The 27,083-nt window shown below is 44.3% G+C and overlaps 1 protein-coding gene across 1 annotated transcript in view; it reads left to right on the forward strand.

Annotated features, from left to right (window-relative positions):
* TERT (telomerase reverse transcriptase) overlaps nucleotides 1-27,083 on the forward strand; it is a 39,319-nt gene that overhangs the window by 10,690 nt on the left and 1,546 nt on the right. The window contains exons 5-15 of the mRNA XM_054985829.1: nucleotides 3,298-3,480; nucleotides 4,602-4,763; nucleotides 5,863-5,958; nucleotides 7,600-7,685; nucleotides 10,960-11,073; nucleotides 14,595-14,666; nucleotides 17,766-17,954; nucleotides 19,013-19,139; nucleotides 19,698-19,759; nucleotides 22,069-22,193; nucleotides 23,807-23,944. Coding sequence (XP_054841804.1) covers nucleotides 3,298-3,480; nucleotides 4,602-4,763; nucleotides 5,863-5,958; nucleotides 7,600-7,685; nucleotides 10,960-11,073; nucleotides 14,595-14,666; nucleotides 17,766-17,954; nucleotides 19,013-19,139; nucleotides 19,698-19,759; nucleotides 22,069-22,193; nucleotides 23,807-23,944 — 1,354 coding nt within the window. The remainder of the gene's footprint in view (nucleotides 1-3,297; nucleotides 3,481-4,601; nucleotides 4,764-5,862; nucleotides 5,959-7,599; nucleotides 7,686-10,959; nucleotides 11,074-14,594; nucleotides 14,667-17,765; nucleotides 17,955-19,012; nucleotides 19,140-19,697; nucleotides 19,760-22,068; nucleotides 22,194-23,806; nucleotides 23,945-27,083) is intronic.

Genomic DNA, 27,083 nt, shown 5'->3' on the forward strand with positions numbered 1-27,083 from the left:
ATCCGTGCCTTACGATGGTGGCTTGATGAGACTAACCTCCTTGGGGGTATTGCATTTGGGTCCATCCAAACCGAGATCACAATCTCGACTGATGCCTCCACGATAGGATGGGGAGCCCAGTGTGGAGCCCTTAGGGCACATGGGGTTTGGTCAGAGCAGGAACGGGAAGATCACATTAACCTGCTAGAATTGAGAGCGGTCCGTTATGCCCTTATCGCTTTCGCAGACACGCTGCAGCAGAAAGCAGTTCAGGTGCTCACAGACAATTGTACCACGATGTTCTACCTGAACAAGCAAGGGGGCACTACATCCAAGGCCCTCTGCGACGAGGCCGTTCGGATCTGGAACTGGGCCGTGGACAGAGGCGTGTTCATTCAGGCGGTCCATATTCCTGGCACCACCAATGTCATCGCAGACACTCTGAGTCGGATGCGATTCGACAGCTACGAATGGACCGTAGCAGACAGTTACCTGAACGCCATCTTTTTGGACTGGGGGTTCCCAGATGTAGACCTCTTTGCGGTAGAGGCCAACAGGAAGGCCCCGCAATTCTGCTCCAGGGGAGGGCTGGGTCACCGCTCCCTAGGGGACGCATTCCAGATACGCTGGACAAGGCACCTGTTTTATGCCTTCCCTCCGTTCCCACTGCTGTCTCGGGTCGTCAGCAAAATCCAGAGGGATGGGCCGCACTTAATTTTGGTGGCCCCCTTCTGGCCCAGACAAGCATGGTTCCAACATGTCATGCAGCTTTCGCAGGGGTCATATTATCGGTTCTCACTGAACCCGGACCTTCTGTCCGACAAAGGGGTTTGGTATCACGACCTACCAAAACTCAACCTCACTGCTTGGCACATTCGGGGACGGAGGGGATGTCTGACAGGGTAGCTGAAATTTTGCTGAATGCCCGTAGGGACACCACTCGCAGGTCATACGCAGCTAAATGGAAACGTTTTGAGGCCTGGGCTGCTGACAACGAAGTTAATGTTTGGGATTGCCAGTTGTCTTCTGTGTTTGAGTTCCTCCTGTCCCTAAAGGATGGGGGACTCTCTAATTCCTCTATTAAAGTTTATTTGGCTGCCATTTCAGCCTTCCACCCTAAAATAGATGGGAAGACGGTGTTCTCCCACAGTTTGTCAAAGTCTTTTTTGAAAGGGTTGTACAATATGTATCCACAGGTCAAAGAAATTGTTCCCCAATGGTCGCTACAAGTAGTATTGGCAGGGCTTATGACCTCACCCTTCGAACCGCTGGCCACCTGTGATTTAAAATGGTTATCCTGTAAAGTAGCCTTCCTAATTGCCATTACATCTGCCCGCAGGGTTAGCGAGCTTGCTGCCCTTAGGTGGGATCCTCCCTTTTTGAAGGTCCATCAGAATAAGGTGGTGCTGAGACCTGACCTTCGTTTTAGACCCAAGGTGTCCACTCAATTTCACACCTCGCAGGACATTGTCTTGCCTGTCTTTTTTCCTGACCCTTCCAGTAGCTCAGAAAGGGCCTTACATTCCTTGGATGTGAGAAGGGCTATTTTATTTTACCTACATCGTACGTCACAGTTTAGGAGTGCCAAACAACTGTTTGTGTGCTATTATGGGCCCAGGAAGGGAAAGGCTGCTACAGCCCAGTCAATTTCCCGTTGGGTCACTCAGACTGTTAGAGCCTGCTACTCCCATGCTAAGTTACCTTGCCCTTTGGAAGTAACAGCTCATTCCACCAGAGCGCAAGCTGCCTCTGCGGCCTTCCTTAGGGGCGTGCCCTTGCAAGACATCTGCAGGGCTGCAACGTGGTCGTCTTCTGACACGTTCGCTAAACATTACGCACTAGATGTGTGGGAAAGGAAAGAGGCTGCTGTTGGTAATGCTGTGCTTCAGTCTCTTTTTCGGTGAGAACACATGCCCGCCTCCTGGGTAAGTGGCTTGTGAGTCTCCCATGTGGGGCTGCACAGAAGACGGACAGTGAAAACAGAGTTGCGCTTACCGTAACTACTGTTCATTGACGTCTTCTGTGCAGACACACAACCCTCCCTCCTACCCCGCTGTGTTCTTCCAGATAATGTGAAGGCATTCGGCGGCAAAGGAGAAACTGAGGAGAAAGGGGGCGACGTCGCCCAATGTCGCTCGGGCGGGAAACGGCCGCGCATGCGCATTGGGTCGGACGTGCGCCCCCTAGTGGACGTTTGCTAGAAAGAAAAATCCGGTCGGCAGGCCTGCGCAGGCGCAGTCCCCATGTGTGTCTGCACAGAAGATGTCAATGAACAGTAGTTACGGTAAGCGCAACTCTGTTTTATGACCCTTACTTTCTCTTGGGTAGATTTTTCTTTTAATTTTTCCCTTAACACCCTCTGGGTAGATTGCTGCCACCAGGAATATTATATTCCAATATATTTTATTTAAGTTGTCCCTTTGGTAACGTGATTAAGCGTCAGGCTCCTTCGTGGTTCTATGTGGCCCTGAGGATAGGAATGGGATATAGCAATGGCAGCTACTCTTGGATATAACAAAACAAAATAAACTTTTATTTAGTCAAGAAGCGTATCGGTTTCATAAACGTAGTTCTCGGTTCTTAAAGTTACTTCCTATAAACTCATTCACCCAGATCTCTTCTAAGGCTTCACAGACAGCCTCTTTCTCTAACTCAATATTTCTCTCACAGAAATGCTTAAAACTCCTCAGGCAGCACACAGCCAGCCTCTCTTTCTCTGACTGAGTGTCCTTTCACAAACATGCTCAGTTCAGGTTCCACACAGGTTATATTTCTCTCATAAACACTTCAACATACTCAGGCAGCACACAGCTAGCCTGCTTTCTTCTGACTGAAAAACTTTTCTCTCTCTGCCCTCAAACTGCCTCTCCTCCGCCCACCCTTTCAGTCCTCAACCAGTCCTATCAGGCACTCATCCCTCTCTTTCACCCCCACTCTTCACCTATCTCACACCAAGCATTTAAAGATACATACACACATTTACTTGAAATCATTACAGTTATAAATATGTTTCCTGTCATTGCAATTGATCCAGAGGAGTTGGCCATGTTAGTCTGTAGTTACAAAATAGCAAAGAGTCCAGTAACACCTTTAAGCCTAACTAACTTTATTGTAGCATAAGCTTTTGAGAACCACAACTCTCTCTGTCATGCATCTGACGACGAGAGCTGTGGTTCTCGAAAGCTTATGCTACGAAGTTGGTTAGGCTTAAAGGTGCTACTGGACTCTCTACTATTCTGTAATTGCAAGTGTTTTTAACAGATGTGTGTTTGCAGTGTAAACTCCTTAAAACTTTTCTTTACAATAATGCTTCCTCAGGTTCAGTACTTCAACACGCAACTTAAAAACTTATTTAGCGTGCTCAAGTATGAACACATGAAGAATCCCAGCTTGCTTGGTTCATCTGTCTTTGGGAAAGATGATATCTATGCTGTGTGGAAGAAGTTTGTTCTGAAGATTTTGGAGTCAAGTCCCCAGATGCCTGCATTCTATTTTGTGAAGGTACTTTTCTCTCACATTTATCCCCTGTCCTTTCTTCTAGACACTTGGGGCAGCTTATGTGGTTCTCCCCTCCTTGAAGTTTATCGTCACAGTTACCCCAGGGGGAGGTAGGTGAAGCCAGGAGAACAACTGACAAGGTCACCTAATCAGCTTCTTGGCCAGGTCGAAGTTTAAAACTAGGACTTCTTGGTCCTTGTAACCCTACGCCATATTGGAAAAGTTTGATGGTCTGCTTTAAATTAACACAGCTGAGACTTTTTCTTTCTTTTAAAAGTAAATTAGGAGTCCTTTGTCATTTTGTCTTACAAGTGCTCAAAATATTTCCTCAGCAAAAGAAAAAACAGGTCGGAGATGATATTCTTGAGTGGAGAAAAACACCTGAGGAGAAAGAGTTAAATAGTCCCTTTCACCTCATGCCAGGTTTCCCTTCCATGGATGAGGTCTGGATAGGTGGATGAGGAGTCAGAATTATTTTTTTAAAGAAAATAGTCATGAAACTTTAAGTAACATATAGTTCCACCTTTCAGGTCAGAAGAGGTGAGAGCCCGATAAGAAAATGAACCGTAGTATGGGCAGAATCACCAGAAAAGCGTAAATTATAGTAATGTTTCGTAATTGAAAACAGTAAGGCTTGGCCAAGTAATGAAGTCTCAGAGGAAAAAGAAATAATGAGGAAAAATAATGCCACCGTTTGAGGAGAACAGAAAAACGGGCACCACCAGGTTTCACCAGAAAGAAACCAGTTGAGAGGAGCGGGGAAAGCCAGTCTGGCCCTGTGGTTTCCCCGGACCGGACAGCTGAAGTTTGATTTTGCCTATTCATTTCCAGGGTTCCAAGTTTGACATGGAGGAGAACTGTGGCCTATACAAGGGCTGTTGAGTGGAGTTAACCCAGATTTTAGGCACACGTTGATTAATTCTGCCAAGGCCACAGGAAGCGTCCTATCTACAGCATGCACGCCCTAACTTTTGAACGTCTCTCACTTGCCAACATTGAAGGGGACTGTATTCTAGCAAGGCCCAGCAGATACACTTTTTATTCTAGCATCACATTTTGTGAACTAGAGCCCAGCTTTATTGAAGACATGCAAAAAAATTTCCTTTTTCCTCCCTCTCTTCCAGGCTGATGTCACTGGCGCTTATGATACCATTCCCCATAATAAGCTGGTGGGAGTGATTTTGCAGATCCTTGCGCCTGACAACAAGACTAGCTACTGTATTCGACGTTATGCGGTGATCATAAGGACAAGGAATGGACAGATCAGAAAATACTACCGGAGACACGTACGGCCAGCTCTGGTCTCTGTTGTATACTCAAGTTGTATACTCAAATAAGGTGGAAAGTTGCACACTCAAAATATGCCCTAGCTAAGGGGCCCTCGTCCTTTTGGAACATGTGGGCACCTTCAGAATTCAGATACAGAGTAATAAATGCAAGCACAAAAAGGCTGCTGCTGCAAGAGGCTGTACTGGTGACAAAATGGCTGCCACAAGAGGCAGCCAGTCACGCCATGTCAGGAAGTGAGGTCATGGATAAATTTAGTACTAGCTCTTCCAACATTTGAGACAGAGGCGCTGTTTAAAAGCATGCCTTTTGGAATGAATATATTGTTTAAAAATATTTTCGTGCATACACATATATGACTGAGGGTAAGAACTTCTATTGTACTAGGGGTGGCTGCTGAAGCAACTTTTTAAAATTCTGCACTGCCAGTCAGATCTCCAACAGCCAATCAGAAGCCCCACTGGGCAAAACCCCCACTTGGCCCTGCCCACTTTCTGAAAGCACTTGGCAGGCGCCAGGAAAGGTGTTGGCGGCACTGTGGTGCCCACGAGCAGAGGGGTGGCAGAAAACCCGTCCTTCCTTTCCTTCCTCCATTTCCTCCCTGGAGGAAAGGAAGGGAGCTTTGCCCGTTGTGTCAGGTGGTCTGCTTGCGGGATGCCTAAGGTAAGGCGCTTTCTCCACTGCTGAGCAGGCAGCTGGAACGGGGCGCTCTGCTTAAGACTGCAGGTCCTCCCCACAGATGCTCTCCAGTGGAGAATCCAGCGAGTCAGCTAGGAAGCAGAATCTGTTTGGAGAGATTCCTTTAGTGATGCATTACTCTAGAAGCCGGCTTTGAGACAGGCGCGCTCCTTCCCGACCTGACCTCGCTATTCTGAACGCATGACGCTGCCCTTATGCTGGTCTATGGAGGTCAGAATAATCCGCTCTGGCTAGAGTGAAATGTTGCGAGAGGCGACTCATCACGTATTCAAAAGGAGGCAGCTGTCTAGCTTTGGTGGGTAACAGTTATTTTGGTGCTGGCAAGGGAATCAATGTTTAATCTGAATACATTTTATTTTAATGAGAATTTTTAGTATTTTAAGCTGAATACGTTCGCAGGTATCGACTGGGAAGGACTTCATACCAGATATGGAACTGTTTGTGCATCATCTTCAAGAGAGCACCTCGCTGCGAAACGCTGTAATAGTTGAACAGGTAAATGTTTAGGAACTCCTCCCTCCCACCCCTGCAGCTCTGTGGCTAGATGATTCATATTTGGGATTTATATTATGCTTGTTCAAACTGGGTTGCATCCCGTGGATCTGTTATTTTCCCCTTCCCTCTTTTCCTCTCACACAATATGCTCTTCAGGTGTTGAGGAGAGGGAATAGCTTCGTTCACATGTTACAGTGAACGCATCAGTTTGGTGTAGCGGTTAAGAGCATGGGACTCTAATTTGGAGAGCCAGGTTTGATTCCCCACTCCTTCGCTTGAAGCCAGCTGGGTGACCTTGAGCTAGTCACAGCTCTCTCAGGGCTCTCTCAGCCCCTCCCACCTCACAGGGTGTTTTGTTGTAGGGATAATAATAACATACTTCGTAAACCATTCTAAGTGGGTGTTAAGTCATCCTGAAGGGTGGTATATAAATAAAATGTTGTTGTTATTAACCTGCATGTATCTGCTTACACCTCTTTCAGTGAAATCCTAAGCAGAGTTACTCCAGTCTAAGCTCATTGAAATCAATAGGCTTAGACTGGAGTAACTCTGCTTAGGATTTCACAGTTGCATTCACTTTACAAACGAAACCTGGGACCAGTACCCGGATGGATTTCAGTCACACATTTAGTTGTACATGAACTCATGTTCAGTTGCAACGTGAGATTAAACACATGTATGAAGAACAATCAAGTGTATACTGTACACGGAAGCCTGGTGCACATGACTGCAGCGTGCATGCATTGAATGCATGGGGAGGAGCACGGGAGGGAATGTGCTGGCCCTACTTCTGTGCAGTCCCCTGGTCGTCTACAGGGGTGATCATGCAGAGGAAATTACCACTAAAACTCTCCCTGCGGTCAGTGATGCTGGCTTTGAAATGTCCCTGATCCCCCAGAGGGAGAATTCACATGGCCACTTCCTCCAGGCGCTCACCCATACGGACGACCAGGCAGTCATGCAGAGGCAAGGAGTGTGCTCACTCCCTCTCTCCCTCCCCATGCGTTCAGTGGATGCATGGGGTTGCCACGTGCATTAGGTGGAACTATACAAGCGTTCACTATAATTTGTGAACAGAGCTGTTGTGAAACTTACCAAGTTTACACTATGCCAGTAGGGAGACCGTATAGAGCCTCAGTTGAACAGTATGCACAGAATGTTTTTTTTCTTTTAAGAGAGCTTCCTCAGATGTCGCGTGGTGCATCGGTTCTCTTTCCGAGTTGATTTAAGTTCTCAAATGGAGCCTTTGTGTTTTCGGATATATTGGGGAGCTTGTCTTTGCAACTTCTCACCGCTAGAGGGTACTAAGACATCTTTCTCATCTGAGCTCATTCATAATGTTTTTAAAGTGGTTTTCCGTTCTTGTAGTGCCAACATCACTATTATTTTTTTAAGCCTGATGTTTGCCTGTGCTTGCATTTTTTGTTTGTTTGGGTTTTTTGTTTTTTAAGTGTGTGATCTTGAGAAAAGTACAGCCTTTGTGAATCTGTATTTTTGCCATTTTTATCTTGGTATATCAGCATTGCCTGTTTCCTAAACATCCAGATGTGTTTGGATTTTTTGGATCACACTTCTTCTTTGCCACAGAAGGGAAATGTTCTTGATTTAGCTGTAACAGATAATCCCCTCTTTTTAATTTAGAGCATTACTTTGAAGGAAAGACGTTCCAACCTGCGAGAGGTTTTCCTGCAGTTAATCCATAACAGTATTCTGAAGATTGAGAACAGGTAAAGAATTTCTGTTCCCCTGCATCACAGGGCTTTTCTTTTCCTTTTTGCAGCTTTTCCTGGACAAAAAAAGGAGGGGTGGGGGAGAGACGATTCTTGCAGGTGAATGGAATCACCCATGAGATGAATGAATGGGGCTAGTTAAATTCGTCAAAAACAAAAAATATCTTTCAAATATGGGTCCCTGTGATTAATCGTTTTTTTTCTGCTATGAATAACATTTTGTCGATGGTTGTTGTGGGTTTTCCGGGCTGTATTGCCGTGGTCTTGGCATTGCAGTTCCTGACGTTTCGCCAGCAGCTGTGGCTGGCATCTTCAGAGGTGTAGCACCAAAAGACAGAGATCTCTCAGTGTCACAGTGTGGAAAAGATGTAGGTCATTTTGTCCTTTGCTTTTCAACTGGTTTTGTTGATTCCTTTTCCTGTTTAGTTTCCTAACACTAGTCCCTCTTTTGGTTAAATGAATGGATGTCGTCCTCAACTACTTGGGTCTAGGCTCAAAATGATCTTTTTGGGTAACGAATTGCTGATAAGTGTTTTCAGAAATACCTCCTGTCTCCTCTTACTTACTAGTTTGTATTTTGTCACTCCACTCAACCATGTTTGAAGCATTAAATGTGGTTGAGTGGACTAGCAGGACTGTTTTTTGAGAGCCATACTCACCTTGTAATACTTAATTTACTTGGTTAATTTAAAATAACTAAAAGAATACTTGTGTGTGGGCCTGGAGCCACTCCCTTCTTATTACTTTCACAAACTTCCGAGCTGACCTCGTTGATGAAAACAAGATCTGGGGATTAAGCCTATCTCAATTTAAGCCCCCAGTCCTGCCTAGAAATTTGAGAAATACCCACTTTTACTATATAGCATCAGAAGTACACTTGTGCTTTAATAACTTTTTATTTATAAACTTTTTACAATAATAACAATACTAAACTATAAGAATACAACTATGCTCCAAACATCAGTACAATACTAGTTATATGAGAAATAACTTAATTACAAATCCAAAATGGTTAATAGAAATAAAAATCCATATATTTCTTAGGCACAGTTGTCTCTTTAGAGGTATATTTTGTGATGTAGTTTGAAAAGGGGAGCCATCTCTCAATAAAGGATTGATAAGTGGGATTTTCTGATGAGGCTGTTTGGTCAGTTATTTTGTCAGATATTAAGAGAGCCCAGATTTTTAGCATCCACTGTCTAATAGTAGGAATTTTATCACTCTTCCAGTTTTGGGCTATTGCTGTCTTGGCTGCTGTTGACATTAATTACACTAGACCCATTCTCTGAGATGGTACATTATTGTTCTTCCGAAGATACAAACAATATTGTTTCAAGTTTACGTTATATTGTGTTGCCTATTATTTTATCTATAATTGAGATGACTTTGTCACTTGTGCTTTAAAGAGGCCTCCGGTAGGGCTTTTCATCTGTTGAAGTGGTTTCCAGCTCTGAGGAATTGCTACACCTATTTGAATTAAGTGGTCCGGCCACCATTTTGTGTCAGCAAAAAGCTTCCCGAAGCATGTGATCAGGCCAAATACCTTTGAGGTAGTTTGTTCTGTGCAGACTTCTGTTGAGAGACTATATGCATGCTGCTGAGTTAATGGAAATCTTTCTCAGCTGCACAAAAAGCTAGGAAGTATGGCAGAATTATATTGCTTTTTGCTTTGAAGTTTTTCTGCTGCAATTGTTGACTTTGGTTATAATTAAGAACATCAAGACGTGAAGAATAAAACATAATTTATGGCAGGCAAGAGAAGTTTAAAGCTTCAGTGGATATCCGAGGATACAGGCTACCCTAGATAAATAATCATTGTTTGAGATGCTCACAAGCAGTTGTGTTTTCTAAGCTGTAAATTTATGGTCAGAATTGAAACTGACAGGGGGAAAAGATCAAAGTCTGTTTGAATGACCTCATTTGTTTCTCCATGAAGGCTTCCTTTTCAGTCTGGTGTGCCGAATGCAGACAAACGAGGAGTTTCATAACTCTCTGTGCAGTTATTTTTATTGTAAATTCATGAACTATTTGAGAAGCTCAAACATGGTATTGCATTGAGATGAGCTGTAGCAAACATGACCACACACTCTGTTTGTATATGTTCCCTCCATCTGTGTAAGGACATCGGTCTACAGAGCCTAATAATGTCTGCCTGACTGCAAATCTGAACAAAAACAAGAATCCCCCATAATGATAGAATCACCAACAGTGTGACCACAATACACAAACCAATTGTGATTCAGAAACACTCTTGATACAAATGGATAATTAAATCCAACAGTTCCATCATAAAGTGGCATGTGCAACAAACCAGATAAATGATATATTCATAATCAGACATAAGTATTCAAAAGTTCTAGTCAAAAGTACTGAAAGGTTTTCTGCAAAAAGAATTTTTTAAAAAAGTTTTAACAACACTTTATGAACTATGACTTACCTGTATACAATGGACTTTTGATTGTTGATTATTTCAACTTTCTGATTTTGGACATGTGGGAAGGGTGAATTCTTTGCGTGTACATCACCGTGATCAAGTTTGACTAGAATTTTTGGAAGCTGTGGGTTGGATTTAATTATCCATTTGTGTCAAGAGTGTTTTTGAATCACAATTGGTTTGTTTATTGTGGTCACCCTGTTGGTGATTATATCATTATGAGGGATTCTTGTTTTTGTTTAGATCTGGCTATGGTAACAGGCTCTCTTTCTGTCCAGACTGCAAATCTGGACAGCCATCTCCTTCACACTGTGATTTTGAGCATCCAGAGGGAAGAAAATACTGAAACTAGATAAACCTCAAGTGGCAATGCATGCAGTCATATGGATTTGAGATGGTGCGATCATTCCCATTTGAACGCCGGCATCTCAAAATAAGAAAATATCTACGGGGCCAAGATAAAGGAGCAGTTCTCCATCGTTTGCAAGCTGTCATTGGAGAAAACATATCGGGGTGGATCTTAATTGTGTTTTTTCTATTGGCAGAAGATGTTTCTGGCAGCAGAAAAAGAGAGTCCTGTGCTGCTGATTTCCCCTTCTCCTACAGGTTGCTTTTTCCCTCCTGTGCTATTCCCGAGTGTTCCTCATGATTTTGGGCACACAGAAGGGGGGAAGAGGTAGAAAATTAGCTTCTGCAAGTGCTTCTCTTTTCTCACCAGATGGCCTCCTTTCTGTACTGTTTAAATGCCTTGTAATTGGGACAAAAGCAAAGCTTCCGTTATTCCTTCTATTGCTTCCGAGTTGTGATGATAAACATCTGTTTTCTGATATTTCCCAGGTACTATGTCCAGTGCTGTGGAATCCCCCAGGGCTCCATTTTGTCAACTTTGTTTTGCAATCTGTGCTACGGAGACATGGAAAACAAGCTACTGTGTGGCGTGCAGGAAGATGGGTAGGGCAACTGTCTTACTTGAGCTCTCTCTAGCAGTCCAAGCTGAAATCCAGGCTCCCACAGTCCCGAGGCTCCATAGATATTTGTCTTCTGCTATTTCACCCTTCCCTAGAAAGACTGCAACACCTAAAATAAATAATCCCAGCCAAAGGTGGAGAGGAGATCCAGCATAAGAAGATAGGCTGGTAGAGCTGAAATGCAAAGCATACTTTAGCTGCTGCCAAAACCAAATTTTGAATTTGCTTAAAACAGTCGTGGCTGTTAGCTGAGGAATCCTGAGAACTGTATTGCTTTTAAAGTGCCTAGGAATCTCTAATGAAGAATCCCTACCACGAGCAGTTGATAAAGATGGTCGCCAGTGGTAACCATCAGTTTAATCCAAGTGACCACTCCTCTCCTGCATGCCCAATGAAGTAAGAGAATTTTGTATTGCTGAAAACCCAGGGAGGCTACCAAGCTTGAGAGTGAATCCCAACCCACTGTTGTGTGCCCTTGGAGCAGCTAGCTCCAAAACTCAGCACAAAGTGAGAAACCAACTCCTTCCTTGAGTCCTCTGAGCAAGTCCAGATGACTTCAGAGAGGGGAAGAGCCAACTAGGCATGTGCGATTCGGGAATCCAATTTGGAAAAAATGCCTGAATCGGACCCAATCCGTAAAGATTCGGGATTTGGAAATCTCAAATCAAAGCTTCAGGGCTGAGTTTAAAGGGCCCCGCTGCTGCTTGCAAAGGAATTACGGTATTTCCGCATTTTTTTCAGGATGCATACCCCTAGAGCCAACAGTGGTAAAAAAAATAATAATAGCGGGCTGTTAAACTGAGCCAGTATGCATGGATGCCCAGTCCGTACACAAACACATACTTACTTCATGGTCACAGAACTAGAATTCCCAGCACTGGTTCAAGGAGGCTGTGATGTGCAAAGCAGAGAATTTTGATACCCTGTTGTTTTTGTTTACTTATTTTTACTTTTATTTATACCCCACCTTTCTCGCTGAGACTCAAGGCGGATCACACAGTATAAAGAGTGTAATGAGACAACATGAGACATCCTCTAAATAATACAGTAAGACTAGGATTAACGAAGTTGAGAAAAAATGCAAAAAAAAAAAGGTATCAGATATGATGCATCATAAACAACGCAGAGAACAGAATCGGCAAGCGGAAAACCATGCAGTGAGAACAGGATAAAACATAGAATAAATGTTGGAGTAGACTACAGTCCTGTTCCTTTTATTTAAAAAAGTGTCCTCCTGAAAAATTCCATTATACTACAGCCATACTATAATTATAATAAAAAATATAATAACATATGATTCTTAATCAGTTCTCCCATCCAGATGGTATTTAGAGTTGGATCCATTTTTAGCAGCAGAATTGCGTCATGTTCCTTCGAGGCAGTTCTTTGGGCACGAGCATGTTTTGTTGGGGATCTTTCCCGTGGTTTGCTTGGTACTTCTGTTTCCAAAGCTTTGAGGAGCATGCTTCAGCACTCTCTGTACATTCTTTTCCAGAAAGGAAACATGGGATAACGTCCTCTTCCTATGTTGTATTGGGGGGGCCTGCCTGTGTTGATGATTACTGTAGAATCTCAAGACCAGAAATAGAAAGAATCCCTCTCTGATTGCAGGACTCTGCCCTAACACGCGCCTTCTGTTTTCTGTGATTCCTCACATATTTTATTGCACGTTTCAGGACTGCCCTTCAGCCTCTTCACTTTTTCTTTAGGGAATTGGGGAAAAGAACACTCTTTAGGAGAGCTAACAGTTCCTTATGTGAAATCCCTCAAGTGCAGATTTGTGTTCTTTTCTTTTAGTCCTGACAGATTTCCTAGGGGTTAGACACCATCCCACAGGATATTTCCCTCCGTCACAATACGATTTTGTGCCGACCTTACAGCGTTGGGGTTCTGAGCAAAAAATTAAAAAGAGAAAGAGAATTGGATTTAAGAGGGATAAGATCTGGGCCTGAATTGCCTGGGTTCACAACTGAAGTAAAACTGACAGGCAAGAAATGCTCTGTTTTTAAATATAAACGGGAATGAAAAACACAACACACTAGTTATGGCAAATGTTAACCAGGAGTTGTGGGATGTTATGCTTTACACAGAACATGTCCCAGGAAGAAAATACTTTCAGGCAAGTTTATAACATACCCACACAACACTGCTACCATTTAGTTACGTACCAGGCCCTGCAAAACCCTGCTGGTTATACTGTAACACTTCAGAACGCTCAATTCCCTCAACAAGGAAACTTAAACCAAAAATCTGATATCCTCTGAGAATCTGTCTTCACACCCGTATTAGACTAACACTCAAAGCCAAACTGCACAATCTGAGAGCCAAACTACAACGCCTTACACAGGTTGGACACTTGTCAGCTTCCCTCAAGTTTTGATGGGAAATGTAGGCGCCCTGGTTTTACAGCTTGGCTCTCCATTACAGCTGCAAGATCAGGATGCCTACATTTCCCATCAAAACTTGAGGGAAGCTGACAAGTGTCCAACCTGTGTAAGACGTCACTTGTAGTTTGGCTCTCAGTCTTCAAATCCTGACAAACAGCCTCCCACTGTCAGATCTTAACTTTTCCCAGTACAGCTCCTACCTGTCAGTGTGTGATGTTATGAGTTCTTTTCTGTGATGATGGATGTTTGTATATTATACTGAGCAAGCTACCGAAGCAAGAGATAGGGAAAATAATATTCTGCAGTTGTCCTTGGATCACCTTTTATATAAAACGAGAGTCAATCTTGCTGCCAGTAGGCAGCAAAGAAAAACCATCTTCCCCAAGTTGATCCTTTCTAAAAACATGAAATGTTCTGTTATTCACACACTGCCTGGTAAATTCTTGGACAGTTAGTCTTGTCACATAATATTAAACAAAATGGAATGCTGCAGGCTTATTGATCTAGACCGTTTTAGTAATAAAAAACATAATCACTAATTTTAAAAATAGTGGCAAGTCCAGCAGCACCTTTAAGACTAACCAACTTCATTGTACCATAAGCTTTTGAGAACCACTGATCTCTTTGTCAGCTTATGCTACAATCAATTTGGTTAGTCTTAAAGGTGCTACTGGACTCTTTACTATTTTGCAACTACAGACTAACATGGCTAACTCCTCTGGATCTAATTTTAAAAAGTATATGTTTGATTTCACAACAATTTATACTGAATTCACTTTTGACAATCAAGATTCTGAAGATGGGTTGGATCCTGCAAATCTATTCTGCTGGTGCAGGCGTTTTGCTCTGCTGGATGGAACCTTCTCCAGTGCAAGGCCCCTTTCCAACATCAGGGGAAGGCTCTTTCCACCAAAGGAAAGCACTTCCACTCGTGGAACAGCTCTGTGGGATCTGACCTAGTGTGAGTTCCGTTGCTTACTTAGGGCAGGGGTACTACTCTATGATTTCATTGTAGCAATAGAGAGAAAGAAGTATGAAGGCTGAAATTCTATACACGTTGCACTAATGAAAAAATAAAATCTTCTCAAAGAAAAGTTTAACATTTTTTATATTCCAGAGTGCTGATGCGTTTAACAGATGACTTTTTGCTTGTGACACCACACTTGGCAAAAGCCAAAGCCTTTTTGAGGTATGTCCAGTGCATTAAATGGGTGACTAATTCAGAGATGTGCTTGTATTGTATTATTTTTCAGGGAAAACAATTCCACTTCTAAAGATTCATTGTTTCATTAAAATTAATGAAAATGATTGGATGCCATTCCCAACATACTATTAGGAAGTTTGCCAGTTTCAGAGTTGTAATTAGTGTTTTAAAGTGGTTATCACTAGGGCCTGAACGAGAGAGTATTTGTATTATTTTATTATTTACTAGCTTGATACCCATGCTTCATTATGGTATTTAACTACTTTAAATCCAGTTATAATACTTACGGGTATAATATTTTTTGGTTTGTTTGTGTGGGGTTTTTTTTTTTTTTTTTTTTGCAACCCTAGTGAACTTTGAAGGGAAGATTGGGAGGGGCATTTGATCTCTGGACACATTCAGTGACTCCCAATAGCAACTGCATACTGTTTAGAATGTCGGGGGCGAGGACCAATCAGGCCACATATGCAAATGACCTCTGTGTTCCAACTGTCTGGGAAGGGGGATGAGGTGTGGAATGTTGTCAGCCCCAATCAGCTCGCATATGCAAATGACCTTGAAACGCTGGCCCAATGAGGGAAGAGTGGCCAAACTGGCAGTGGGTGGGAGCGCAAGCAGGCAGCAGTCTGCCAGCCAAACAGGGAAACTGTATCTTTGGGAAAACACATTTCACCCCTTTTAACCCCCTTAGGGGGTGAATTTCTTAAAATCCCTTCTTAGTGGGTGTTTATATCATGAAAGGAATGTTCTCACCCAATTTCATGTTTCTTGGTCCAGGGGTTTGGGCTGAGTGTTGATGAGTCAGTCAGGACACTTGTCTTTATATAGAGAGATGATTTTCAACATTTATATCCCACCTTCTGCCTAATCAGAATGTTTTATTGATTTCTAAACAACATGAAAGGGGGAAGGATAGATAAAACTGCAAATATGTATAATCATATATTAAAAAATTGTCTGTGCGGATCAAATTAAAACGAAAGCCAACATTCTTTTTTATTTGTCTCCTGTTGTGTGGTGGAAGGGATATTGTAATCAGCAATCCGATATGGAATTGGCAAGTAATGCAAGTGAGAAAGTGCTCCCGTGACCCGGTGCACTAAAGTTAAATTCTGTTGAAATAGATGAGTGAACATCCATGTCTACGGCGTAACGTCCAGGATTCTTGGGGGTTGCTAAAACGAGTGTTAACAGTCTTCAGTGCCATTTGTTTCTGTCTAAATTTAGGCAATGTAAGTGAAGTAAAGTACATGCCAGATTGGCTCGGATCCTGCAGAGCATTTCTATGGACAGACCGATTGCTGCCCACGGAACGCAGCTTTCTCACCTCTTCCGCCCACTCAGAAGATCCCTGAAATGTTGTTCCGACTTCCTCGGGCTTCCCCAGTCCCCCAAGAGCAGCATGTGCTGCTGCAGCAGGAAGAAGTCATGTTCAGTGGGTGGAACCCCTTCTGCCCATGGAAACGCTCTGCCAAATCCAAAGATCTTCAATTTTTTCCAAGAACTGTTCCATTAAAAATAGTTTCCACATAAAGCCTTTGAGTTTGTCTGAATATATCATTTAAACTACGCTTGATTTTTTTTGTTTTTTCCCCTAATCAAATATGTTGTTATCAGGACATAAAATTAGCACAAAATACTTTTTAGATTTGTTTACTAAATATACAGTCAAAATTAACAAGCTCAATTAGGTCACCCTCTGTTACAATCGAGAGAGGACTTCCTCTTCTCTCCTGGTCCCTCGTTTTCCCCCGGTAGGCTGCCACCACCCAAACTGAACAGGCTTGACTCTGCAGCAGCTGTTTGGGAAGCGCCTGAGCCTCTGAGCATGTATAGATTTCTAGTGAATGGCTGGAGCAGAAAGCCCATAGGTGAAGGCACATCACAGCTTACTTGACTTGAGAAAGAGCTTTTTTGGTGTACAGAAAAGTAGAAATTAGAGAGAAAGAGAGAGCATGCAGTATATAGGAAGGTACCATAAGCTAGATTTGCACCTAATACAGAAGAAATAAAAGGCAAGGGTCTAATTTGTAACAGAGCCAGCTTGGTGTAGTGGTTAAGAGCAGCAGGACTCTAATTTGGAGAGCTGAGTTTGATTCCCCGCTCCTCCGCTTGAAGCCAGCTGGGTGACCTGGGGTCAGTCACAGCTTCTAGGAGCTCTCTCAGCCCCACCCACCTCACAGGGTGATTGTCGCGAGGAATAATAATAACATACTTTGTAAACCGCTCTTAGTGGGCATTAAGTTGTCTTGAAAGGTGGTATATAAATTGAATGTTGTTGTTATTATTAACGGTACCTTGAGCACTGCCAAACAGACATGTACATCCCCTACTGGGACCCTAGTAGGGTAGGAGCAGGCTCATTTTGAGGGGGAACGTGCGGGAATGCAGTTCCGGCAGTTCCCCAAAGAGGTCACATGTCAGGTGGCCCCGCCCACCTGACAGCCATTTGGGCCTGGGTTGGGGCCGAAACAGCCCGGATCGGGCCTCTGATGGTTTGTGGATCACTCTCCTGTTCAGCAGCGGCCTGATCCTGACCATTTTGGGCCCCTTTTTTGCCATTTTGGGCCCAATTTCGGCCCTGAATGGCCAGGATTGGGTCCAAAACAGCCAGAATCGGTGATGTCAGGGGGTGTGGCATACGCAAATCAGTTATGCTAATGACACATTTCCGGTGATGGCAAGGGGCGTGGCATATGATGATGGGTAATGCTAATGAGTTCCTCCAGCTCTTTTTCTACGAAATGACCCCTGGGTAGGAGAGAGAGATACACCAGCCTCTAGCACCTTCTCAGCTCCATCCCCAGAACAGCAATCAACTTCTTCTCTCCCAGGATAACAGTTTTTTTTAATCAGTTAAATTTTACTCTAGTCAAGTTTATTCAAGTTTAACAGCCTATAGGTCATACACTACAAAACAAAATTTAAGAAGCGTAATGAAAAATCACAGAGGAAAAGAACAATAGTCCAGTAGCACCTATAAAACTGACAAAATTAGTGAGCCACAGCTCACTTCACATCAGAGGAAAAAGTTTCCTGCGCTGTGCCAATAATATTTCCACGCTTGTGTTTCTTTTCGTCCAGGGCTTTGGCCACAGGTATTCCTGAGTATGGCTTCACCATAAATCCGGCGAAGACCATCGTGAATTTTCCTCTGGATGAGGATATGCCAGGCTATGCGGAGTTCAAGCAGTTACCCGCTCACAGTATCATCCCGTGGTGTGGCTTATTAATCGATACTCAGACCCTTGAAGTTTATTGTGATTACTCCAGGTAAGTGGGAGCAGTCGGTAGCATTAGCTGATGTGTCATTTCAGGAAGAAATGATCCAGGGGAGTTAGCCGTGTTAGTCTGTAGTTGCAAAATAGTGAAGAGTCCAGTAGCATCTTTAAGAATAACCAACTTTATTGTAGCACAAGCTTTCGAGCGCCACAGCTCTCTTCGTCATCTGACAAAGAGAGCTGTGGTTCTCGAAAGCTTATGCTACAAAAAAGTTGGTTAGTCTTAAAGGTGCTGCTGGACTTTTTACTATTTTGTAAAGGGAGATGTGCTTTTCTGAGACCTGCTTGGAATAGAATGAATGAAAGAAAATATTAATTTACAAGTTACTTAGAGTAACTTGGTAGCTCTATGCTTTATTCAGTGGTAAATAATGGGACTTTTTCACTCCAGGAGGCAAGGTTTTGGTAATAGACTAATTCATCAATTAAAAGGAGAGTTGATTAGCTAACTAAATAGTCTCTATTTGGCTGATGGTCCCAATTAATACGTACTGCCAGAATCAGCCTGATGAGAACAGGTGGAGTTTGTCCTATGGACATTTTTCTAGAGGAGTTAGTTCTTTCCCTGCCTTCTCCTTCCCCCATCAGTCTCCTGTGACCCCCAGAAAGGCATTGCTATGTGTAGGGAGACCCTTGCTAACCAAAAGCGGTGCAGGACAGAGAGCTCCAGCGAGGAAGGGAATCGGGCAACTCCAGGGTCCCTAAAGTTACCAGTTGATTTTTATTTTCGTCCTAATGTCATCAGCATTGTATTTCTTCTTTACTTACGTGAGGCTGTTTAATGTAGTTGATGTTCTAAATAGATTGAAGGCATGCTACTGTGGACACAGTGAAGGACTTTGTGATTGCCTAGAGTTGGTCTGATGTGGTTTTTGACATTCAGAACTCTTTCATCGAGCAAAAAACAAGATCTGCCAAAGACACGGTTGATGGTCAGGAAACTTGTCGAGAACAGGCTCTTCTTGTAGTAAGGGAAGTCTGCCTGAACAAGATGGCTGCCTGAATCGACGGCTGCTGAAGTTCTCCCTTCTGCCTCTCTGCCCACTGCAGTTATGCCGGCACGTCTATCAGGGCCAGCCTTGCCTTCAACTGTAGCAGCAACGCTGGAGTGAGCATGAGGAATAAGCTCCTTGCCGTCCTGCAGCTGAAATGCCACCACTTATTTTTAGATTTACAGGTAAGGGCGTGCAAAACACCTGTTGTCAGTCTGAAGAGAAGCTCTTCAGGCAAAGCATTTCAGACATGATGTCAAAATTAAGCATGTCAATTGGGTCATCGTTGTGTCTTCTGTGCAGTCTAACATGAAAACTGCGCATGCGCGGGCCGGCCTGTGCATGCACAGATCTCATAGGTGCCAGCACAGAAGAACACTCCAACAACAGTTACAGATAGGTGCAACCCTGTTTCCCCACTGGATGCTACATTGCCTGCAGGCAATTCCCTTGGTGACCAAAGCAAGGAGAGCAGTATTGCTTTGGCCTCCACCTCCTGTGGCAGCCCTTTGGGGGTAGCTATCACCATCCCCTCACAAAATTTCAAAGATGTCTGCAGCTCACAAAGGTTGAAGAGCTATGATTTAGAGTACCAAAGTACTATTGCAGTGAAAGCTGATGTTTTGTATCTATGTCCCTGCCCTGCAAAACACCCACAACTCTTTAGTGTGATTGCAGGGGGTTTTGCACATTTATTTAGTTGAAGAAACTGTCAAAATAATGTGAGCCTTTTTTTTAATTAGATCAACAGTCTTAGGACGGTCTGTATCAACGTTTACAAGATATTTCTGCTGCAAGCGTACAGGTAAGTCTCATATGCAGTGACTTCCAAAGCTTCAGTACTTAGAAGTACCACTAGAAGGCACTGTGGGTCAGAGAATGAGGACGTTCCACATCCCAACATTGCCGCCTTGATGTGTGTCAAAACGGCCTTTTAAAGGTGCGTCTTCTAAATGCTGATCGGTGTTAGGAGCATCTTGTCCCTAAACTGAGCCTCCTGAGAGGAGAATATGAAAGTATTAAGGATGGACCTGCCGTGCCAATAAATGTTAACCTCAGACTAACACGGCTAACTCCTCTGCATCTATGACTTATGGCCAAGCACAGTGTTGATACCTTTCAGTTTTACTCCAGGCTTGATCCAAACACAGCTTGTGGCCACCTCCTGAGCACCCTCGTGGAGCCGAACTAGAAGGTTTTATCAGAGGGAATTTTACCCAGGGTCGGCAGCATTCTCAGGCCAGATCTGGTGCTGTGAAGCTTCCAGTTAAATGTACTGCACCCTGGGACGGGGGTCACATCTGTCCCTTGTTCCCGTGGCCTTTCCTATCCCTCTCCTTTCCTCCTCGCTGGTGGCTTCTCCCCTTTCGAAAATGCGTCATTCATTAACCAGGTTTTATTCCGGAACACTCTGTCTGAATAAAATCTGTCAGAACTTTGACCTGCATTCTTTCTGCTTTGCCCTGAGGGATTAGATTTCCCATCTTCCCTTTCTGAAGGACTGATAATCTTTTAATGACTTTATAAGTGAAGGAATTTCTCTTCCTGCTCGGGTTATTCGCCTTTCTTCCCCCATCCCACCCACTGCCAGCGTCCACTTATCTTATAGAACAGACACTTTGGTCAAGGCCACACCGATCCGATTTATGGCATAATCAGAATGTGTCAAAAGAGGAGGTGAGTTCTCATCATCTCTGGCTGTGCTGTTGAGAAGAAAAGGATGTTCCCCAAAGGTGGATGAGGGCCAGATTCTGCAGGGAGTTCGGCTGGTGGAGCTGCTGTGCTTTGGCAGGAAGATGCATGGCTGTCTTAGCATCAGAGGAAGGCTTCTTCCACCAGTAGAAATGTCGCGGAATGGATATATGGGATCCAGTGTATTCAGACAACATATTAAGCCAACATTGTACCAGGGTTGTTGTGGGTTTTCCGGGCTGTATTGCCGTGGTCTTGGCATTGTAGTTCCTGACGTTTCGCCAGCAACTGTGGCTGGCATCTTCAGAGGTGTAGCACCAAAAGACAGAGATCTCTCAGTGTCACAGTGTGGACACTGAGAGATCTGTGACACTGAGAGATCTCTGTCTTTTGGTGCTACACCTCTGAAGATGCCAGCCACAGTTGCTGGCGAAACGTCAGGAACTACAATGCCAAGACCACGGCAATACAGCCCGGAAAACCCCCAACAACCATCGTTCTCCGGCCGTGAAAGCCTTCGACAATACATTGTACCAGGGCTTTTATTCTGGGGAAAGAGGTGGTGGAAGTCAGGACTGCACAATGACGGCACTTTGGGTCAGCTGTAACAAGGGGGGAGTTGTTTAAAATTTAAATTGCCCTTGGTGAAAATGGTCACATGGTTGGTGGCCCCGCCCCCTGATCTCCAGACAGGGGGGAGTTGAGATTGCCCTCCACGTCGCTCGGCGGTGCGGAGGGCAATCTAAACTCCCCTCTGTCTGGAGATCAGGGGGCGGGGCCACCAACCATGTGACCATTTTCAAGAGCTGCCGGAACTCCGTTCCACTGCGTTCCCGCTGAAAAAAAGCCCTGCATTGTACCCAAACCCAGCTTGTTGCTAGGCTCAGGTGCATGCCTGTCTCCTTATCCTTTCTCCTTGTGTTGACACTGGATGGCTTAATCTTCCGGCTTTAGGGGGTGGGGCAGGTTACAGTGCCATCCTAAGCACCGTTGCATCCTTTTAAGCCCATTAGCTTCAGTGGACATGGAAGGGTGTAACTCTGTTTAGGATTGCACTGTTAAGTCTAGTTAAACCAAGCACCTGCATTTCGGATGTTGTTTTAAACCAGGATTCCTTCATTGCGAGAAGAAAAAGGGGAGGGGGACATTGTTAAGGCCAGCAACAAGCCAAGCCGGTATACGAGGTCAGCTTAACATGATGCCGTAATGCAGCCAGGGACGGTAAGTCGAGGTGAAAGTGAAACATTGCAGTGTCCAGAGCAGGCAGTGGCAAACCACCTCTGTTAGTCCCTTGCCATAAAAACCCCAGCAGGGGTCGCCATAAGTCAGCTGTGACTTGACAGCACACTCCACCACCAATCAGGGGTCTAAGATTGCATCTCTGTTGCGTTGGACTTCTTTCATTTTTGTTTCCTATTTTAGGTTTCATGCCTGTGTTCTCCAGCTTCCCTTTAACCAACAAATTAAAAATAACCCCCGTTTCTTCCTGAGAGTCATTGCTGATACTGCTTCATGCTGCTTCTCAATCTTGAAAGCCAAAAATGCAGGTAGGTGTGAAAAATGTCTTGAAAACATAAGCCAAAATCCACCTAGAGGCATAATTATGGCATTCATGTTTTTTCCCTGATCCATGTGTCTTGCTTTCCTACCATTCCGCTGATAATTGAGATCCATTTTATCATGCTGCCTCTCCACAAGAAGAAAGTTCTGGAAGAAGTATGTACGCGCTTGGTGGACATTTTTGGACCGTAGCATTACAACACAATTGTGATGGGCCCTTGGGGGAACATGATCTTTTTATGTATAAACATAGCACATGGAACATTGACAGCTGGATTTTGTACATATTTATTCACCACTTATTTCAGCAGAGCATGCCCCTCTCCCCCCCCCAAACAATGCAGTCCTAAACATGAATACTCAAAAGCAGGTGTTTAGGATTGCAACACAAGTGTGTATCAGATTTCAGTCCAAGTATTGCTGTCCGAACATGGATTCCCGGGACAAGCAGAGTGTATGTATTTTCTAGTTTTCCAAAATTATTCCAATCAATTAACAGGTTTTCCAAGTTTTTGGACATTCCTCTCTAATGCTATGGGCTGGTTTCATTCATTCAGTCATTTCTCCCATTTTTCATTTGAGTTTTCCCAGGAGTTAGCTGTTTATGTTTCAGTAGCTGGGAATAGATTGTTACTGACTCCATGTCTTTTCTCTTTCCAACCCATCTCAGAAAGAAGGAGAAGGCTTTATTTATTTCATTTGTGTTCTGCTTTTCTCCCCAAGGGGACTCCGAAGTGGCTTACATCGTTCTCCTGTCTTCCATTTTATCCTCAAAACAACCCTGTGAGGCTGAGAGTGGGTGGCTGGTCCAAGATCACCCAGCAAGCTTCCATGGCGGAGTGGTGATTTCTCCGAAATCCTAATCTGAAATTCTAACCACTATACTACACTGTCTTTTTATGAGGTGGCTGCTGTTGAACAGTAGCAAGCAGCCAGCCCCGAGCAAGTCCTGCAAACTGCAAGGCAGGGCTTTTTTTCAGCTGGAACGTGGTGGAACGGAGTTCCGGAACGTCTTGAAAATGGTCACATGGCTGGTGGCCCCGCCCCCTGATCTCCAGACAGAGGGGAGTTTAGATTGCCTTCCACGCCGCTGAGTGGTGCGGAGGGCAATCTAAACTCCCCTCTGTCTGGAGATCAGGGGGCGGGGCCACCAGCCATGTGACCATTTTCTCCGAGGTCAACCCACTGAGTTCCACCACCTGTTTTCCCAGGAAAAAAGCTCTGCTGCAAGGTATCAAGTTGCACAGTGGTTGCTGCCAGGCTTGGGCCCAATAAGTCCTCCTTTATGGGCCAAAACAGCCCTGGAAAGGGCCCCTCCCCCTGCCTTTTACTGATAGAAATCAAGGCTTGAAAGCAGGCAACACGGTTGTGGTTGCTAGGCAACCACCACAGAGGCCATTCATTTCTTAAAGCTACAGCGGCTTTGCTTTTTTAGAAAAAATTTTAGATGTTAGAGTTTTTATGCAAACCTGGGGTGTTTTTTTAAATATTTGTAGGAAGATCTGTCTTGTCCATGGATTTAAACATCTACAGATTTGGCTGTGCTGAAAATTCGATATATTGATATTTCAACTTTAATATCAATTTCTTTCTCCCACAGGGATTCCTTTTTCTACGACGGGTCCATCAGCACCACTTACTTGTGAAGCGACTCAGTGGCTCTGCTATCATGCCTTCAGTGTCAAGCTGGGAAGTCACACAGTAATTTACAAATGTCTTCTAATGCCCCTCAGGCAGTGTAAGTTCTTCTAAACTATAACTTCAGGCTTCTGCCTATACTCTTTCCTCCCCGTAGGCCCATGGAGAAACAGGGCAAACAGTGTGCAGTGTGGAGTTCAAATATCGTGACCCATACAAACCCTAGATGAGTGCGATGGGGAATTTTAAACCAGCACTCTTAGCCTAGTGTAGATTTCCCCACTTCACTACTAGTCTAAGAAAACAACTTAAGGCATAAACTTGGGAATCATGGGGGGAAAGGTTTATTCACAGTAAGCCTTGATGCAATCAGGGTTTGGTATCTGCATGCATCCAGAGAAGGATTTTATACCTTTTGATCACCATGGTAAAAATTGCATACATTTCATAATGTTTCATATAGTTCTGTAAACAAACAAGTCAGAAGTTCGTGATCTTCTGGATGGTGGAGATTAACAGGTCGCAGTCAGCAGTTAAAAGAACACAGTAAAAATAACATTTCTGGCTGGCACTATTAATTTCAAAACACAACTGGGAAAGAATCCTCAAGGCTGGGACTGAATATCTCCGGATTTAAACAAGTTTTAACTTTCAGCGTATAGTGGAAATAACTTACTGTGCCCTTTTCATGGCCACCATTGTAGAATGTCATGATAATTACTCAAGAAACAGAAAATACAAAACATAGGGTATAAAGAAGAAGTTTCGCACACTTTGAGCAGCCCTGATCAATGAGTTTGAATTGAAGGAGGGGGCTACCCCAAAATCCCCTAACAGAGTGCGGTCACGAAATTTTAAAAGCATCCATTCCACCTCATCCAAATATGCTGTGGAGGTGGCCTAACAGACCCACGCAAAAGACAGTCTGATTAAAAAGTGTATAAAAATTGTCATTTTCAGTCCATAAAAGCATTGATGAAATTACAACGCAGCAAGGAAGCCACCAGTAACAGAAAACTACAAGAAAACCACCACGTTAAAGGAGGATGTCAAAAACAAGCTGGCACTCTAGGAGCACAGGGCCTTCCTCCAAACCCTAATTCGTCTCTAAGTCACAGACCAGTTGCTGCACGTGACAAATGGAGACCCAGATGAGGTTGTGTATCTCCATGTGGAACAGCTTGCGCCTCCAGACAACTTAGCAGGGCCTTGCAGTGTAGGTTGGCATGAGGGTGCTTTGCACATGGAAGATTTTTCCCATGCTGGATAGGAACGCTGTAAGAACTTCTTCCTGCGCTTCTTTTCTTCTTTGTAAAAGTGTGTGTGGGGGGGTGTCATTTGCATTCGATTGGGATTTTCTCCAACCCCGGAACTGAATGAAGCGTTTTTTTTCCGATCGTAGAAGGCTCACACTACCAAAAAAGAGCAACATTCAAGTCCTAGAACACTTTCAAGACCAACAAGGTCTCCAGCTTTCCAGAGTCAAAGCTCTGATGCATCTGAAGAAGGGAGCTTTGACTCTTGAAAGCTGGAGACCTTGTTGGTCTTTAAGATGATGCTGGACTTGAATGCTGCTCTTCTTCTGCAGACCAACGCAGCTACCTGCCTGAAACAACTGAGAAAAAAAGAGACTGTAGCAGTAGAAAAGAGCAAGAGTCCAGTAGCACCTGTAAGACTAACAACATTTTTAGGAGGGTATGAGCTTTCGTGAATCACAGCTCACTTCACTCACGAAATCTATTACCCCACCACCAATTTTGTTAGTCTTACAGGTGCTACTGGACTTCTGCTCTTTTCTGCTGCTGCAGACAAACTAACACGGCCACCCATCTTGATCTAAAAAGAGACTTTTAATTTAATTTTATTTTCCAACGAATGATACGAAGTTGTTCTCAAAAGTCACTCCTCAAAATCAACGGGTTGGATCCAGGCTGAACTTGCCCGTGCAGCTTAATGGAACCTCCCTGCCCCCTCCCTGCCTCTGCAGCCCACGGATCTCCCTGGAATGCTGCCCCTGGGGGATCGGGGACCCCGAGGAATGCCGTGGCAGGTATCTGCAGTGGGAACTGGTGGGATTTGCCCATTTATTCCGGAACTAGCCGGATGTTTTCTTTACTAAAATGAACACGTGAAGTTGCCTTATACTGGGCTGGATCCAGCCAGCTTTTTCACTAAACCTTGCCCAGCTCCCTTCTTTACTGCATCCTCCATCGCATAATGGCTTTTGCTCATGTAGGTCCCATGATACTGAGAGCCAAGCTACAAGTGACGCCTGACACAGGTTGGACACTTGTCAGCTTCCCTCAAGTCTTGATGGGAAATGTAGGCGTCCTGGTTTTACAGCTTGGCTCTCCATAACAGCTGCAAGACCAGGATGTGCCTACATTTCCCATCAGAACTTGAGGGAAGCTGACAAGTGTCCAACCTGTGCCAGGCGTCACTTGTAGCTTGGCTCTGAGCATAGCCTTTGCGCTTGCCAAAGAGGACTCCTTTCCCCGTTTTTCACCAATGCAAAAGCTGGATGGAGTCAACCCCTTGAGTCAGACCATTGATCCACCCGAGTCACTGTTGTCTGCTCTTGACTAGCAGCAGCGCTCCAATTCCTCAGGCCCAACATCGACAGCTTGACCCCACGAAGCTCTCTGGATACGTTGGCTGTTCTGCGTAGAGTTGCTGGGGATTGAACTCTGAACCTTCCGCGTGCAAAGCGGGTCTCTGACAAGGAGCTGCAGATGCTTTTGAGATGATAGGGGACTTGGGCCGTGGAGGAAGTATTGATGGAAGCCAGAAACTGACTCACCTGAAATAGGTATAGTGACAGTGCGTTAAGGGTGTGTAGGTTTTATGACAGGAGGTTAATGCTGCCTCTAGTTAAAACCCAGGCAGTTCAGATCAAGGCACATTCTGCCTGCACAGTTGCCAACATTCTTTTTGCAATAAAACATCCATTGAATATACAGGCAGGGCTTTTTTTCAGCGGGAACGCGGTGGAACAGAGTTCCAGCACCTCTTAAAAATGGTCACATGGCTGGTGGCCCTGCCCCCTGATCTCCAGGCAGAGGGGAGTTGAGATTGCCCTCCGCACCGAGCGGCGCGGAGGGCAATCTTAACTCCCCTCTGTCTGGAGATCAGGGGGCGGGGCCACCAGCCATGTGACCATTTTCACCGAGGGCAATTTAAACTGTAAAAAACTCCCCCCTTGTTCCAGCTGACCCAAAGTGACGTCATTGTGCAGTCAC

Source organism: Eublepharis macularius, chromosome 7 (assembly GCF_028583425.1).
Source record: "Eublepharis macularius isolate TG4126 chromosome 7, MPM_Emac_v1.0, whole genome shotgun sequence".
In the NCBI taxonomy this organism is placed as follows: Eukaryota; Metazoa; Chordata; class Lepidosauria; order Squamata; family Eublepharidae; genus Eublepharis; species Eublepharis macularius.